Raw genomic sequence first — 15,777 nt, 5'->3', positions numbered from 1 at the left:
CAATTTTAATCCAATACACTCCCTAAGTTAATTATAAATTGACATTAATTCAGCATAAAATATGAAAAAAAAAATTACTAAAATAAATTGGGAGAAGATTCGTTTACAAATATTTTTGAATTTTTTTTACAAATTATACTATATTCTCCCAAGAAAACATAGTGTAGTTTGTAAGAGTTTGTAAACAAAAAAGTTTGTAAATATAACTTGTCCCAAATAAATTTGTTCCAAATAAATAAATTACGAAATTCTCAAAATTTATTCTTTGATGAAAGAAACACGTGGCGATTATCAACATAAATCTAATTTAATTAAGGACACAACTAAGGAAATTTTCTTAAATTTTATTTAATGAAATTAAATTCATTTCTTTTTCTTGTTATTATTTATAAGTTAATTATAAATTAATTCAAATTAAATTCCTTTTGTAAAAGAAAGTTTTTAATGATAATTAATTAAAATTCAATCAACATTAAATCCTTAAATTTCAAATTTCAAATTAAATTAAAACTACAGAGAAGTTTTAGGAAAAAAAAATCTGCTGAAAACATGTCCAAGTTTCACTCCATAATTTTCATATATAGTCCATATAGCATATACTATATGTATGTATTATCTGCTGCAGAAAAAAAAATAAAAATTTCTATTACCCTTTTCTCTGTTTCTTCTATGAGTTCCATGAACTTATCAGTTTTCACTTCTATGCTAGTTTTAAGTACGTGAAAAACAGTGTTGCTTTGTGTTTCATGTTCTGTCAGTGTTTTTTGTCTGCTGTTTGGATCTTTGAATTATGAATCTGAGTAACAGCACGGGATCCATGTCAACGCCAAGTTCAAGTTCAGCTCTGAAATCCGGCGACGGAGATGCCTCCGACCAATTTCCGGTGGGTCTCCGGGTACTGGTGGTGGATGATGATCCCACGTGCCTTATGATCCTTGAGAGGATGCTGCGTGCTTGCTTCTACGAAGGTTGTCAATCGCTTTCTTTCTCTCCCAATTTGCTTATTTCTATGACGAATTAGTAACAAAAAAATATAAAAAAAATACAACTTTACCTTCTTTTTCAATGTTTATGTGCACATAGATACTTGTTGTCAATCCCCTCTTGTCTCTTTGTTTGGAGTTTTTTTTTTTTTTTTTTTTTTTTTTTTTTTTTTTTTTTTTTTTTTATAATCGAAACATGTTTTTTGATAGGGTATTATTACTCCGACCCTTTTATCTATGGCTGCTGAAATTTGAGATTGTTGAAGTCATCTCTCTTTTGAAGTTTACTTCTTGATTCCTTTGACATGGTTTTTACATGGCATGAAGTGATGTTGTTTGTTTTCACCTTGTGATGCCAGATTTGTTTGTTAATTCCTTTGTTTCAGACCTTTGGAATACCATAAGTTAACTTTTAGGCTTGAATAGATGACAGATTTGTTTTTTATTTGATTCGTGGATTTTTTTAATTTGATTCTGTTAGCTTGATTGGTCCATTTCAGTTACGAAATGCAACCGAGCAGAGGTTGCATTGTCACTTCTGAGAGAGAACAAAAATGGGTTTGATATTGTTTTAAGCGATGTGCATATGCCGGATATGGATGGATTCAAACTTTTAGAGCATATTGGGTTGGAGATGGACCTTCCGGTTATCAGTAAGCATCTTTTTGACCGGTTTGGATCAATTGATAGAATTGCATTGATATAGACTGAACTGACATATTGCATATGAATGATAATTTACAGTGATGTCAGCTGATGATGGAAAGAATGTTGTAATGAAGGGTGTGAAACATGGTGCTTGTGATTACCTAATTAAGCCCGTGCGTATAGAGGCTTTGAAGAATATATGGCAGCATGTGGTTCGGAAGAGAAAGAATGAGTGGAAAGATCCGGAACCATCTGGTAGCGTGGAAGAAAGAGATCAGCTGCAAAAGCCATCTGATGATGGAGATTACTCATCCTCAGCAAATGAAGGCAAAACCTCAAAGAAGAGGAGGGATGAGGAAGAGGAATCAGAGGAGAGGGATGATAGTTCCTCGTTGAAGAAGCCGCGGGTTGTTTGGTCTGTTGAGCTCCATCAACAGTTTATGGGTGCTGTGAATCAACTGGGGATTGACAGTATGTATTTCTCAATTAATCCTAGAAAAAATGCTCTCTTTTATCTTTGTTGTTTTTCCTTGCAGTCTTATCTAAAGTAGCAAACAATGCCTGACAGTATTTCCGATACATAATTCTTGGAATTTTACGTGTATAATCTTGATTTGTCATACACGAGTCATGAAAACCTCAAATCAACCCTTTTTTTTTTTTACTACTTGCATTTTGCAATATACCCCATCTAGACTTTCTAGGTTGTTCACAAATAGGCAATTCAAATTTTCAAGTATATATTAGTCAGTAATTTTAAACATAATTAAGATCCCATAGTGGCTTTATACAAATTTGTTTTTACCTCTAAATTTTCTTACCCCACAAGATACTTACTTGAATATCTTATATATGAAGAATTATGGTGATCTCTTCTTTCCTTATTCAAATTTAGCATTTATATACAGAGGCTGTTCCTAAAAAGATTCTGGAATTGATGAATGTTCCTGGGCTCACTAGAGAAAATGTTGCTAGCCACCTCCAGGTATGATACTATTATGCCCAATGTTATACGTACTTTGGGAGAGACTCAGAATTAATGTTATCCATACTTCTCTTTTTGTTGTGGTCATCTATGCTATTACTTGAAGGAGCTAATTCTTCTTTCATCTGGTTTTCGGAACAGAAATATCGTTTGTATCTTCGAAGGCTGAGTGGAGTTTCCCAGCAGCAGAATAGCTTTGGCAACTCCTTCATCAGCCCACAAGAAGCATCATTTGGGGCAACTTCAATCAATGGAATTGATCTTCAAACTTTTTCAGTTGCTGGCCAGATGCCAGCACAAAGTCTTGCCAAGCTTCAAGCAGCAGGACTTGGTAGGTCAACTGCAAAAGCAGGTATGCCTATACATCTAGTTGAGCAAAAGAACCTATTCAGTTTTGAGAACCCAAGATTAAGATTTGGAGAAGGGCAACTGCAACATTTGAGCAGCAGTAAACCAATGAACTTGCTTCATGGAATCCCTACCAATATGGAGCCAAAGCAGCTTGTCAATTTTAACCAACCTACCCAATCCTTTGGCAACTTGAATATGCGAGTCAATGCTCCTGTTGCTCAGAGCAGCCCCTTGTTGATGCAGATGGCTCAGTCTCAACCAAGAGGTCAGATGTTAAGTGAAAATACTGGTTCACATGTTACCAGGTTTCCATCATCTTTGGTGCAGCCCACAGTACCAAATGGAATTTCTAATGGTGTTCTGGGAAACGGGATTGCTGGTACCAGCAACATAACTCCTGCTTATAATCCAGTTACACAAAGCTCTTCATTGTTGAGTTTTCCCATGAACCGAACCACTGAAATGTCAGCTAGTAATTTCCCTCTTAGAAGCACTCCAGGTACATCCAGTATCACAACAAAAGGCATGTTTCATGGGGAACTTACTTCAGGAATTAAAGAATCTGGTGGATTTGTTCCAAGTTATGATATTTTTAATGAACTCCACCATCAGAAATCCCATGACTGGGACTTAAGAAACAGAGGCCTGACATATGCTTCTCAGAATGCAAATCCTTTACAAGGTAACATTGATGTCTCACCATCAGTTTTAGTCCATCAGGGTTTTTCCTCTATCCAACAGACTGGACAAAATAGAGATGCTACTTCAATTGGAAAGGCTGTGTTCTCCATAGGTGAAGGCATGAATCAAGGTAATCTCCAAAATGTTGGTCAACATCTCAATACGCTTCTTGGTGACAATTCAATGAGGGTTAAGGCTGAAAGAATTCCTGATCCAAGCTCCCAGATTAACCTCTTCCCTGAGCAATATGGGCAGGAGGACCTTATGAGTGTATTTCTGAAACAGGTTAGTCCTTTTTTCCTTTGTGTAGACCCTAAATGTTATTTGTTTGTTTATAGTTTTCCTTTATTAACAAATCAACTTTCGTCTGTATTTCTGGCAGCAACAAGGCATTGGATCAGGTGAAAATGAGTTTGACTTTGATGAATATTCCATAGACAACATTCCGGTCTAGAACAGATCCTGTCCCTTCTCTTTCTAATTGCAGTTGCCCATGTAAATAGTTGGTGTTCCATTTGAACCTAATCATTCTGCAATCAGCTAGTTTGGACCGAGTTTAAATTTTTCAACAAATAGAATTTAGTTTATGTAAAAAATTCAGGCTACAGGGAGGAGTGTACTATGACAATTTAGTCTGGATGCTCAAGATCATTTAAGCAATGATGGAGATGAATAACTACAAACTTCAACTGCATGGATGCAAAAAGCATATATGCAATTTTTGACTGCTTTTGATAGCAAAAGTCCTAGCAAGCTTCTGATGTTAGGGCCTTCATGAAGATATATTGGTTTATGGCAGAACTGCAGAAGCAAGGTTTTGATACATCTGCAGACTCGTAGGAGCATTTTGACTTGGATAACAAATTATGAAACTAAATCTCCTTTGTTCCTTTTTTCCTATTTTGTTCTCTCAATTAAGCAAATGACTGCAGTTAGCATGTAAATATTCCGTTTGGTTGCTCAAGACATTCAGTCTGGCTATTATTTTCTGGTTGTTTCTGTACTTGGATTTTACATGTTCTGTTATGTTTGAGCTGCAATCGATCTGCTCCGTTCATTATGATATGCACTCCATGCACATTGAACTGATTAGGTACTCAGGTGGGAATTTATTGCCACCACTGTGCAAGATATTGATTATGGGGCTTTTCGGTGCGTAGCTTTAGGTTGTGTTCACTTCACAACCCACAAGAAGTTGCAGCCTCGCATTCTTATTTATTTATTTATTTATTTTGGGGGGATTGTGGAGAGTTTCTCAAGAGTGGGCGAGTTTGTAAAATATACAGGCTAATGGTGATCAACATGGCAATGTATATTTTTAAAAATGAATACTTTCTATGTGAAAAGAACAAGTTATAAAATCTTTTGATGGATGTCAACGACCTTGTAGGCTTGTAGCCGAGTATTAAGATTGGGGGGAGCTACGTAGCCTATTTTTTTCCCCTTTCTACAGGGAAGGAATTAATGTTTTTTTTTATATTACAGGAGATAATTTTATCTCTTATATACATAAAAATGTGTAGGGCTCCTTTTTTTTTCGCTCTCTTATCTATATAAATCTCACATACTTTTATATATACATAAGAGATAAATTTTATCTCATATAACATGAGAAATATTAATCTCATATTATATATTTCCTTTTAACTCGTAATAAGAAAAATCATAAATGTCATCTATGCAAGAAAAGAATGAAATTTTTTTTCTTTCAAAAAACAATTATATTTCTATCGTCTGACTCAATTATACAATCTTCTGTACTGGAAATAATCATACAAATTGAGTGGGGATTGCCACAACATCCGAAATGGATACACAGCATGATGTTTCTCACTGAGTTTCTATGATGATCAACTATATAAATCCTGTCTCAGAACAACAGCCACTCATCCAAAATCAAACAAAGCCACTATTGCAGCATCAAGATGATGGGCAACAGTATTAGGAACATCGTAGTAGCCAAGGAAAGCTGCTTCCTCAAACCACTGCTTGGATATACAGATGGAAGAGAGCATTCCTCCCCATTGAAGAACACTTTACTGGGAAATCCATCACCACCAGCCACATTGATTCCAGGAGTATTTTTCTTTGTAAATGAGATTACAGACTGTTGTTTCCCTGGTACTCTAGGATCTCTTCGAGGGTCAGAACCATTTGTTTCTGCTACAAGAAAGTTCAATCCCTGCTTACCTTGCATGACTATTGTATTGTTTAAGCTGCCTAAGGTACTTGCATTGAATGAATACATTTCCTCAAAACCTGTTGCTGCTTTGTCCATTTGTACTGCTGCAAACCAATCAACAAAGTTTGTCTCATCCCAATTAAAAAGTGTGATCCTTGCAGTCCAACCTCGACGGTAATCTGTATATACATGCCAGTTAATGCTCACACCACAGTTGTCACCACAAGGCATAGGGTTGGGCACTGGTAGGTGTTTCATGCTAGCCCAAGTAACAGCCATTTCAGTTCGATTCTCAAAAGGAACAAGAAGTGCATCTGATGGAAGCCACATAGCTGGTGCATCAGTACTACAGGTTCTGTGTGGGTTATTGGGGCACCCACATGCACATGTGTTACAAGGAATAACTGATTCATTATAATAGGCTGAAAATGAGACACAACATTTACGTGTTGCACCTTTTGACTTTGTTGTTATGTTGCAAACAACCTGCCAACTAGCAATTGCAGATATGTTTGATGGTAACCCTGTTGCGTCTGGAGATTCACTAGTACTCACCCTAACAGGAGCACCACATGCATAGTCAGGGTTGAGTGTACCTTTTATCTCCCAGTTTTGTGGTGGTGAAAGCTGGGAGCGGTTAATGTTTGGTGGCATTTTGTACACCTGCATTTGGAACCTTGAAGCTGACATGCTAGGATCCATTGATGGTGGCAATATAGTACCATTCCGACAGCAAAATGGAATTTTGCCAAGGTCTGAATCATTGAACCTTGTAGGAGGGAGATCAATTATGGTTGGTCTTTTTTCACAATTCAATACATTGGCAAAGTCAATTTCCTTGTAGAATACACCTTGTGGACCAAAGACACACTCAGAAGAATCAACAATAGATGGATATGCCCCTTTCATTGTGAATATAAACTCATCATTGTTCCAGTCCCAGCTTAATCTCCAGTTGTCAAGACGGCCAAGGGGGTTATGGTTTGCAATTGTAACCTCAGCCCAGTAATTGGAATCGTATGCTTTGATCACATCATACATGATGCTAAGATCACCATTCTGTCTAGGTAGAAACTCTTCATCTGTAGCTATGTTTGTTTTGAAATTGGGATCACTTGTGCAACAGACATGAGTCTCATTGTTCCCTGAAGACGAACCATGAAAAGTAAACATCCTCCTCAAAACAAGCACTTCGTCCAAAGCCAACATCACACTTTTTTGCCCATGAATTATATAACATTTACCCAATTAATCAATCACACATCACCCAAAAAATAAAAATTAAGGGACCAACAATTCAACCTTGTGAAATAATTTTCATAAACAAAAATAAAGGTTTTTCATTGCATTGGCATTGTTAATTAAAGAAATAGGTAAAAGAACAGAAAAAGAGTATAGAAGAATCACTTTCATTATAATAAACCTGAAAATAGGAATGCTACCCTCTAACTTACAAAGCACTGCTATTATTCTTCACAAAAGAAGAAGAAGGACAAAATACAAAACCACTTATGCTATTCTAACACATGAAATTTCACCCCTCCCTAATTCTTACCTCCCATACAAGATAACAGATTACTAATTAAATAACCAGTTGCTATTAATTAATAATTTACTTATTTTTAACTGGTCTATATGAAAGATTAGAATCTCAAACATTTTCCATACACAACATAACCATAAAACAACAATCAAACAAAAGCACATTAAACATATAAAAAGAAAGATTAGTGTTTCTCATGTCGTAGGAGATGATTTGAATCTCCTACACATACAAAAGTGCGTGGAGATTTATATTTTCTTTTTCTCTTCACTGTCCCAATGCATGTGTAGGAGATAATTTTTTTATCTCCGGCAAAGAAATATTAATCCCAGGAAAGAAGAGTGCAAATCCACCAATAGGGAGGTTTACCACATAAAAATGAAGCGAAGAAGAATAAGGTACCTTGACCAATGGGTTTACCACAAACGAATCCATCATTAGCCAGGTTTATGCTAGAAGGCATGGGGACGCTGGGTGGCGCCACCCCAAGCTGGGTCCCCACCAATTCGACCCGAACCTGCATCTGGGTCAAGTCCCCAGCAGTCGCCGCCGCCGTCTTAAGATCGGTCACGCCGGACCCAGCAAAAACGGTGCCGTTCCCGACGGAGCCGGGGAGGCTCGTGCCGTCGGCGAGCACTGCATTGGAAGCAGAGACCAACCACTCATGGTGCTGAAACCCCACGAACACCCTCCAAGCCTGAAGCTCCTCGAGCCCGTTGTTGAGCACCGTGAGCGTGGACTCGAACCGGTACGGTTGCTGCGCCGTGTCGGAAACGTTCGGCGGAAGCTTCGCGCCGCCGGTGTGAACATACGACAGGAGTATTCCGTTGCAAGAATCGGCGGCTTGCGGCTGTGACAACGACGGCTTTGCGGAGAAGATGGTTATGACGGCGATGGTGAAGAAGAAGCAGAAACAGCTATGAACATGCATGGCCATGGCCACGGCTACGTATTTTGAAGAGAAAGAAAGGTTATGTTCTATATATTGCTTTCTTTTTTCTGAATAAAAATATTGTTCTTAGAATATCATATATATGAATTTATTCAAAGTTTTTTTTTTGGTGTTTTTGAGTTGAGTTATTCAAAGGACAGAGCATGCTGTGTTTGCTTATCATAGTTTTATTAGTTAGTTTTAAATTTGTGTGAAACTTGAAAGTGTTAAAAGGGATTTTTAAATTGGCAGGCTCAAATCAAAGGTGCTTGGTCCCATGGGGCAGGTTTTATAGTTTTGACCGTTTTGTTGCTCATCACATACGCGGTGCTCTATAAGTTTGGAATTTGGATATAGACATGGTCAAGGTCTTCAAGGACAATGATGGTTTGCCCAAATGGCAAATTAAGTTGAAATGGTATTTGAGAGTAATTGGATTTTGTTTTTTTTTGCTTACTGATTCTTACATGGTGACTTGTTCGTTTAGGAAGTGTTTACAGATTCCAAAAGAGTGACGTTGTAGAACGAGAAAGGGTATTTGTTGCGTGTTATTGATTGGGTACACAACTCATGCGAAACACACCAAACACATCGTCCAAACTACTATTCTTCCAAGGGCAAAATTAAATGTTTTCATCATCTAATTTGCAAATTTATCTAATTTGTCGCTCTCATTTTACTCAGTAAGTGAGACAAAGTAAAAAATAATATATTTTTTTCATTTTAAAACTTATATATTGCGGTCGATATGATGATCTGGGTTTACATATTAAGAACTATATTGATTTACATGAATAATAGATTATATTGACTTTTTTTATGATGCCTGTTTATATATTGTACATTTCAATTTTTTCCTATATAAAAGTCTATATCTAAGATACATAGCTTATGTGTTTACAAAAGTAACTAAAAATACATGATCATGACGAATAAATTTAAAAGAATTTTAATTAGTATGGAAATATTGTGCAAACATCAAATCGTGAAAGATTAAACTGAAAATAAAGTATTAGTGAAACACCAAAATAGTATTTTTATCTAATCTTCTTAAAATATTTATTTCATATTAGATAAACCCCAGATTTCACTTACGGGAAGAGAAAAAGTCATATATTATTTGGGGATTGAACTGATGATATCAAACCTGCACTCGAGCCTTGAAGAACCTTTTCATAAGTTTTTTTCTCATAAATCTTTATGGGGAAGAAAGTGAATGCACCAGAGATCAGGCTAAAGCCCAAAATGATCCTAGTCCTGCTATACGAAACAACCCAACCCAGAGACTATGCTGGTGGCTTCATTGACCTTGTGTCCTTGATTGTAGAAGGCCCAGTTAACTTGTCATAAGTCATAAGTTATTATTTTCCGTGACGGGATATATTTGTGAACCATCAAAATTTGTGTAAAAATTACACTACTGCAGCATGGTAGTAAATAATGAATACTTCAGTGAATTTGATATTCTATATATTAATAACATTATTCATATTGTAATTTTCCCTGTATACATATCACAGAAAACAAAACCTTTGTATTTTTGTAAAATTACTCTCCTTCAATCAAAAAGCCTGAAAAGATAATGCGGAACCAGCATATAAAAAAAAAAAAGCTAATTTTAAAAAAATAAAACTTAACGGTCGATAGTGATAATATATACTCTATTAATTTTTTAATTGTCTGTCATATTTTATATTTTTTCCCTCGGAAGGATGTGTCCTTCAACTAAAAAAAAAAAAAAAATTGATGTTTGATATTTTCTTTCTTCTCTCTCACCCACACATTCACAAATAGATTCCTCTTTTTTTAACTCTTGCAAGCACTACGATACGACACTATAAACTGAGTTTGAGTGGGGCCTTTGAGTCCTTGTGCAAATGGCACGTGGGATGAGATAACATGCAGTGGGAAAATTCAGCTGGAGAAATGATATGAGGGGTCCAGGAATAATTTATGGTTAGGAGCTTAATTTGGCTGGTTTCGTGAATGAAGCCCCAATAGATCTGTGCTCATTATCCTGGCACTCTGCTGCTAAGTTTTGTTTTTCCAAAATCATTTCTACCTAATCAATGTCTTCGTCATTGAGCTAATTAATTGACACAGAGTGTCCAAAGTCATCCTTTCATAGAAAAAAAATGCATTTCATAACTTTCATTTAATATGGAAAATAAAATGAATAATGACATTACTTATCATTATGAAAATGATTGTGGATATGCTAGAACTTGCAAATGGAAAATGATGTCATTCTTAGTAGCAAAAGAAATTAGAGCCAATTACTTGTTCAATTGGTAGATTATAACTAATGATCGATTTATTATTGAAAGGAAGAGTTAAGATGATTAGGGGATCAATAATAATCCCAGGCCAGACAAGGAGGCAGACATTAGGCTCAGTTCAGACATGATGAATATTCATTCACTTTTCTATGTAAAATCTTGTGGGGTAAATGTACATTACATTTTTATTTCTTCTTCAAGTTTAGAAAACGAATTGGCCCAGATATTCGTTCTACCTGAATGTTCTGTACATGGATTATGATCATTGAAGTGACCCCATAGCGAAATATTAGGAATAGTCATTCCTCATCACACTCTGGGCAGTGGTTTAGAGCATTTTCCGCCAAGCAAATACATGAAAAAGGACGCTTAGAAGAAAGTAGAAACAAGTATAATATCTCAAAAAGATAGAAATATATTATTACAAAAAAAAAAAAAAAGATAGAAATATATCAATATCACATTTCCTAATCTATTTTTTAAATGTCACCAAATTTCATTGGTTCCAATAACGAAACTTCAGACGTAATATACATAGAATGACAAATAATTTCCTAAATATGATATTTTGACATTTTTTTTTTCTTCAAAAGATGACATTTTGATCATTAAAAATGTCTCTTCAATTATCTACGAATTTTAAGAAATATTTTAGTCACGTCACACAATTGGACATTAAAATAATAAAAATTCCCTTCAACCATGAGCAGAGAAGAGGTGCTGACGGAATTCCTCTAAATATAAACACCATTCTTATCCCTATAAATAGTAACTGCGTTAGCTTATTTGTCTGCTAATGCTCTCTCTCTTTACTATGCTGTTATTCTGTTTTACTAATTAGCTTGACTATTAAAGTGAATTTACAGCTGTCTCAGCGACGTATCCTCCCACGCTTACAAGTATTCGAGTGGTAGAGAGATTTAATATTTAATATAAAGAGTATGGAAAAAATATTTGTCTTTTTAAATGATGATTCATTTATCTAAAAGTAATGTTATTAAACTCGACTCAAATAATGTTCTTAAACTCAGCTCGATTATTGATCCGATTGAGGTAATGAGTCAATCAGTGGGTCACTGATTCAATAGTATGACTTAATAAATATATATAAATCTATAATTTATATTAAAAGAATTATAAATATACTTAAATACATGTAAAAAAAATATATCACTTTCAAGTATTTTAATATGAAAAATAATAAATTACATATTATTGTCCAACAAAAAATCAATCAAACATATGATATTTGTGATACTAGTGTTATAAATTCAGTAAACGACATCTCTAATTATAAATCAAATCAAAATTTCTTGGATATTGCATAACCAAGATAATATTAGTGTTGTAGGTACATAACGAATAAATCTTTGGTGCTACTATTGCACCTAAATTCAGTGCATCCCAGCAATAGAAGCATTACACATTAGAGGAAAAAGAAAAAATTTGGCAAAAAAAAAAAAATTATAGCTGACATGTAATATTTTTATTGATGAGATGCACTGAATCTTTGGTACAACAGTAGTACCAAAGATTTATTCGTACATAACCTACAGATTACTCAAATATTTTGTGTAAGATTGAAAAAAAAAATATCAATTGATGAGAACAAACTAGTTTTTTTTTTACGAACCGGGTCGAGTCATCGGTTGAATTAACTGGATCACTGGTTTTTATGAAATCGGCCGGGTTGCACCGGGTTACACCAGTTCTGTAACATGACCTATACAATATGAAAATCGAACCAATTATATGACTGATTTATCGATTTTCCGGTCAACCCGGCCGGGTCGATCTGATTTTTATAATATTGGTTAAAATTAGTATTTTTTAGGGTTAAGGATGGTTCAATAGTATTTAAATTAAAAAAAATCTATCACTCTCTTCCTTCATAATTTTTATTATCTATTTTTTTTTCACCCCCATAATTTTTATTATTTATAATTTTTTACTTAAAGTAACATAATTTTATATATATTTTTTTTTAAAACAAACACTAATCTCAAATATTATAGATGCCCTTCACTTCTTGGCTTGAGTGGTTAGGTGAGTTGATCGTTTTATATGCCATCAAAGCTTCCCATAATTATAGAGTCACGGGTTCAATTCCTATTGGTCCATTAGTGAAATTAATTCAACCTTCAATTCTCAACTTAACCTTTTAGTACAAAAGATATTTTTGCTTTCTTTACAATTTATTCTTTTGAGGTTATATATCATGAACGAACAATCAAATCACTTTTTGCTAAATAATGCTATACTACAAACAGGGTAGTGTTATGCAGTACCCCATATGGAAAAAGAAAAAAGAAAAGTGCATTTTACACAATTGGCATGACATATAAGAAGACAAATTAATTCGACGCGAATTAAGAGTGTAGTATTTTGTTGCCACAATAACTGTGATACTAATATTATTTCTCCAATACATTTTAAAAAAGGCTACATGCTAAAAAATCAAATGAAAAACTGTGAAGTCTCAAATTAGAAATTGTTAAACTGATTAAAGCAAAAGAAACTGTAGTAATTGATCCATGTAAATAGTGGTTCTAAAAAACACTTTGGTGGTGGAGCCTACTGCGAAGGCCGATGGATGAGTGACCAAACTTTATGGGTTATTTAATTGGAGCAAACCAGGTTGGAAAGGCATCATGGACGGCCATTTGCGGTGGAAAATTGGCTTTTTAACACCGTTTGCCGTTGACAAATAGTTAATAATTTACCTCAAACTAACTTTGGGATTAATGAATTTTGCGTAGGGGTGCTTTGCCTTTTATCATGGGGTTGTTACTTGAAAATGGTTCTGATTCTGATGGACTTTACGACTTTCAAACCATTCATATATGGATTATTGCTGTAATATAAGTTCTTAATTTGACTATAATTAAGGATGACAGACGGATGACAACGAAAGAAAACGTTCAATTTAATGAGTTTGCCGCAATTGAAATCCAAAACCGTATTAGTCGAACGTTAAAGTTTTGGACATTGATTGATATTAAAAAAAAAATAACTTAATGGTCTTTCAAAAATAAATTAGACATTATCAAAAAGTTTGCACTCAAAATCATAGCGTGATTGTGTCCAATATTTATCAAACATTTTGGTATCAATTTCAAATCAAATTTGATGCCTCCGGATAGGAATTTGGTATAATACAAATACTATATAGTGTGCAAATAACATGGAACCACATGTAGTACGTACATTGTGTATGTACCGGTTTGGGTTGTCAAGAGGTAAAAATAAAATTGGTTTGGTTGAATTGAATTGAAAGAAATTATAAATGAGGGCAATAAATATAAACGCATAAAGGGACAGGAGGATCAATTTGTACGCCAACGCATTTCGTCACAGAAAACAAATAAACAACCAAATGAATCCAACTTGCTTCACTTTTCTGCACCTCTTAATGGCTTCTTGCGTCTCCATTACGTCTCCCTCTAGAACCATCCAAGACCTTATTACCTCCCTCTTATTGTTTGCAGTTCCTATTACCAGATTTCAACCCTTATTTACCTCGGATCTAACTTGTAAATAAACAACAATGTTGTTGTTAGAGTGAGACACACTACTAGCTGATGAAAAACAACGTACCTCACTGAAAGAAGCACCAACCACATTGCAAGTGGTAATTGGTAAAGTAAAACAGTAAAAGCAAGAGCTCACTAACTCTGTTTAACAACATAAAGATAGTTAGTTAAATTAATCTCCACTTTCATTTCCATTAACCGTGTTCAAACATGGCTGCTTTCTGTTAAAGTAAAACGTGTCGGTGACCTCCATTGTTTTTCTGTCTACTCATTATTTATTCTCTTTTCACCTTTCTTTTCTTTCTTTTTTTTAAAAAAAAAAAATATATAAAATAATGCATAATTAAAAAGGCCTTGTGTTTGTATAGCTTCAAAAGACAAAGATTACACTGCTTCACACCACACATCAAATAGCAACACACACTCTCTTCAACTTTTTCTTTTCACTACACTTTCCACTATCCCATCCTTTTATTCTAAGCAATTAAACCCATCATTTCTTGGATCCCTCGTTTTTTGTTCATGAGCACAAAGAAAATGGGAACAACTCACACAACAACCTCAATTTGTTGTCTCATGATGATGGTTCTCTCTCTCACTGCTCTTGCTGTACCAATGACAGATCATCAGAAGCTAAAAACTACGTCAAAGGATGATGTTAAGTGCACACCCTGTGGCCAAGTTTCCTCACCGCCGCCACCTTCACCTTCACCGCCACCACCGTCGCCGCCGCCTGCTTCCACCACCTACTGCCCTCCCCCTCCTTCTCACCCTAGCTCCGGCGGTGGAAGTGGCACTTACTATTACTATCCTCCGCCGCCACCCTCTCAGTATACCTACGCATCGCCGCCGCCTCCGGCATCCACCGGAGGAGGAATCGGCGGAACATATTACCCTCCGCCGAATTACAGTAACTATCCAACGCCGCCGCCACCAAACCCAATTGTGCCTTATTTCCCTTTCTACTACCACACCCCTCCGCCACCGTCCACGGCGGCTCCTCCGTCATTGAGGGGCTCACCGGTCTACGCAATTACATTGCTATCTCTTTTTCTTGTATTGCTTTGATAGAAAGAGACAGAGAGAGAGAGAGAAACGAAAATGGTGGGAATAATTGCACACAGATTGGCAGATCTAGAAGTTTTCAGGGAAATGAGAGTGAGGACAGTGTAAGAACAGTGCACTTATTTTTATTTTATTTTTCTCTGAATTTCTAATGGTAATTACTGTAATGTAGGTTGATCTGCAATTTGTTGACAATTTGTAATTGTATCTAGTATTTTGATTTTGGTCAGTATGAAGGAAAAAAAAAAGAAGCTTTATTCATTTCCATTTATTTATTTACTCTGTGATTGTTAATTTTAGTGTGTTACATAAGGTGAGTTTATTTGGGCAATAAATAATAATTGAGGGTAGCCAAAAGAAATAACTATACCAAGTTGTCAACAAGGAATTGAAGTTGTTTTCATTTGTTGGATGAAGAATTGAAGATAGTAATTAATGATGAATTGGGTGTCCACTAAAACCATTTAATTGCAGGAGAAGGGTCCTTGTTCACTGATCCGTTGGGCTTGGGCATGTTGTTTTCTTTCGTATGTTAATTAACTATTAGTATACGTGTTCCTCTCTTGGCCCACCCACTGTGGGAGGAGCGTCTGATA

The 15,777-nt window shown here is 35.4% G+C and overlaps 3 protein-coding genes across 4 annotated transcripts; 2 read left to right on the top strand and 1 right to left on the bottom strand.

The window, feature by feature from the left end:
- The first annotated feature begins 640 nt into the window (after positions 1-640).
- On the top strand, positions 641-4,908 carry LOC133290667 (two-component response regulator ARR2-like). Of its 2 annotated transcripts, none has more exons than XM_061488790.1 (6): positions 641-968; positions 1,484-1,636; positions 1,728-2,102; positions 2,540-2,616; positions 2,758-3,933; positions 4,031-4,908. In XM_061488790.1, exons 1-6 carry the CDS (start codon positions 791-793, stop codon positions 4,100-4,102), a joined length of 2,031 nt encoding a protein of 676 aa, XP_061344774.1. In that variant the 5' UTR covers positions 641-790; the 3' UTR covers positions 4,103-4,908. The 2 variants fall into 2 exon arrangements, with proteins under 2 accessions (XP_061344774.1, XP_061344775.1); XM_061488791.1 differs by having other exon boundaries at positions 892-968; positions 1,465-1,636.
- Positions 4,909-5,438: 530 nt separating this feature from the next.
- LOC133290718 (COBRA-like protein 7) lies at positions 5,439-8,310 on the bottom strand. The gene is made up of 2 exons (XM_061488855.1): positions 7,776-8,310; positions 5,439-6,975 (listed from the first exon to the last, which is right to left on the bottom strand). The coding sequence occupies exons 1-2, from the start codon at positions 8,308-8,310 to the stop codon at positions 5,558-5,560; spliced, it is 1,953 nt and encodes a 650-aa protein (XP_061344839.1). The 3' UTR covers positions 5,439-5,557.
- Positions 8,311-14,698: 6,388 nt separating this feature from the next.
- On the top strand, positions 14,699-15,184 carry LOC133290696 (leucine-rich repeat extensin-like protein 1). Its single transcript, XM_061488823.1, has one exon. It carries the CDS (start codon positions 14,699-14,701, stop codon positions 15,182-15,184), a length of 486 nt encoding a protein of 161 aa, XP_061344807.1.
- The last annotated feature ends 593 nt before the right edge of the window (positions 15,185-15,777 follow it).

The sequence above is a fragment of the Gastrolobium bilobum genome, unplaced genomic scaffold (assembly GCF_033153095.1).
Source record: "Gastrolobium bilobum isolate Gb01-03AN ecotype WA unplaced genomic scaffold, APGP_CSIRO_Gbil_v1 utg5903, whole genome shotgun sequence".
NCBI classification, from domain to species: domain Eukaryota; kingdom Viridiplantae; phylum Streptophyta; class Magnoliopsida; order Fabales; family Fabaceae; genus Gastrolobium; species Gastrolobium bilobum.
The sequence above is the reverse complement of the archived record's forward strand: the minus strand, read 5'-3'. Positions and strand labels throughout refer to the sequence as shown.

What these genes read in the sequence shown, in the direction of transcription:
- LOC133290667 (XM_061488790.1), top strand. Translation starts at nt 791, where the DNA reads ATGAATCTGAGTAACAGCACGGGATCCATGTCAACGCCAAGTTCAAGT. An exon ending in ATGTTGCTAGCCACCTCCAG is followed by an intron (nt 2,617 to 2,757) that starts GTATGATACTAT and finishes TTTTCGGAACAG; the next exon opens with AAATATCGTTTGTATCTTCG. An exon ending in TGAGTGTATTTCTGAAACAG is followed by an intron (nt 3,934 to 4,030) that starts GTTAGTCCTTTT and finishes TATTTCTGGCAG; the next exon opens with CAACAAGGCATTGGATCAGG.
- LOC133290718 (XM_061488855.1), bottom strand. Translation starts at nt 8,310, where the DNA reads ATGGCCATGCATGTTCATAGCTGTTTCTGCTTCTTCTTCACCATCGCC. An exon ending in TGGTAAACCCATTGGTCAAG is followed by an intron (nt 6,976 to 7,775) that starts GTACCTTATTCT and finishes GTTCGTCTTCAG; the next exon opens with GGAACAATGAGACTCATGTC.
- LOC133290696 (XM_061488823.1), top strand. Translation starts at nt 14,699, where the DNA reads ATGGTTCTCTCTCTCACTGCTCTTGCTGTACCAATGACAGATCATCAG.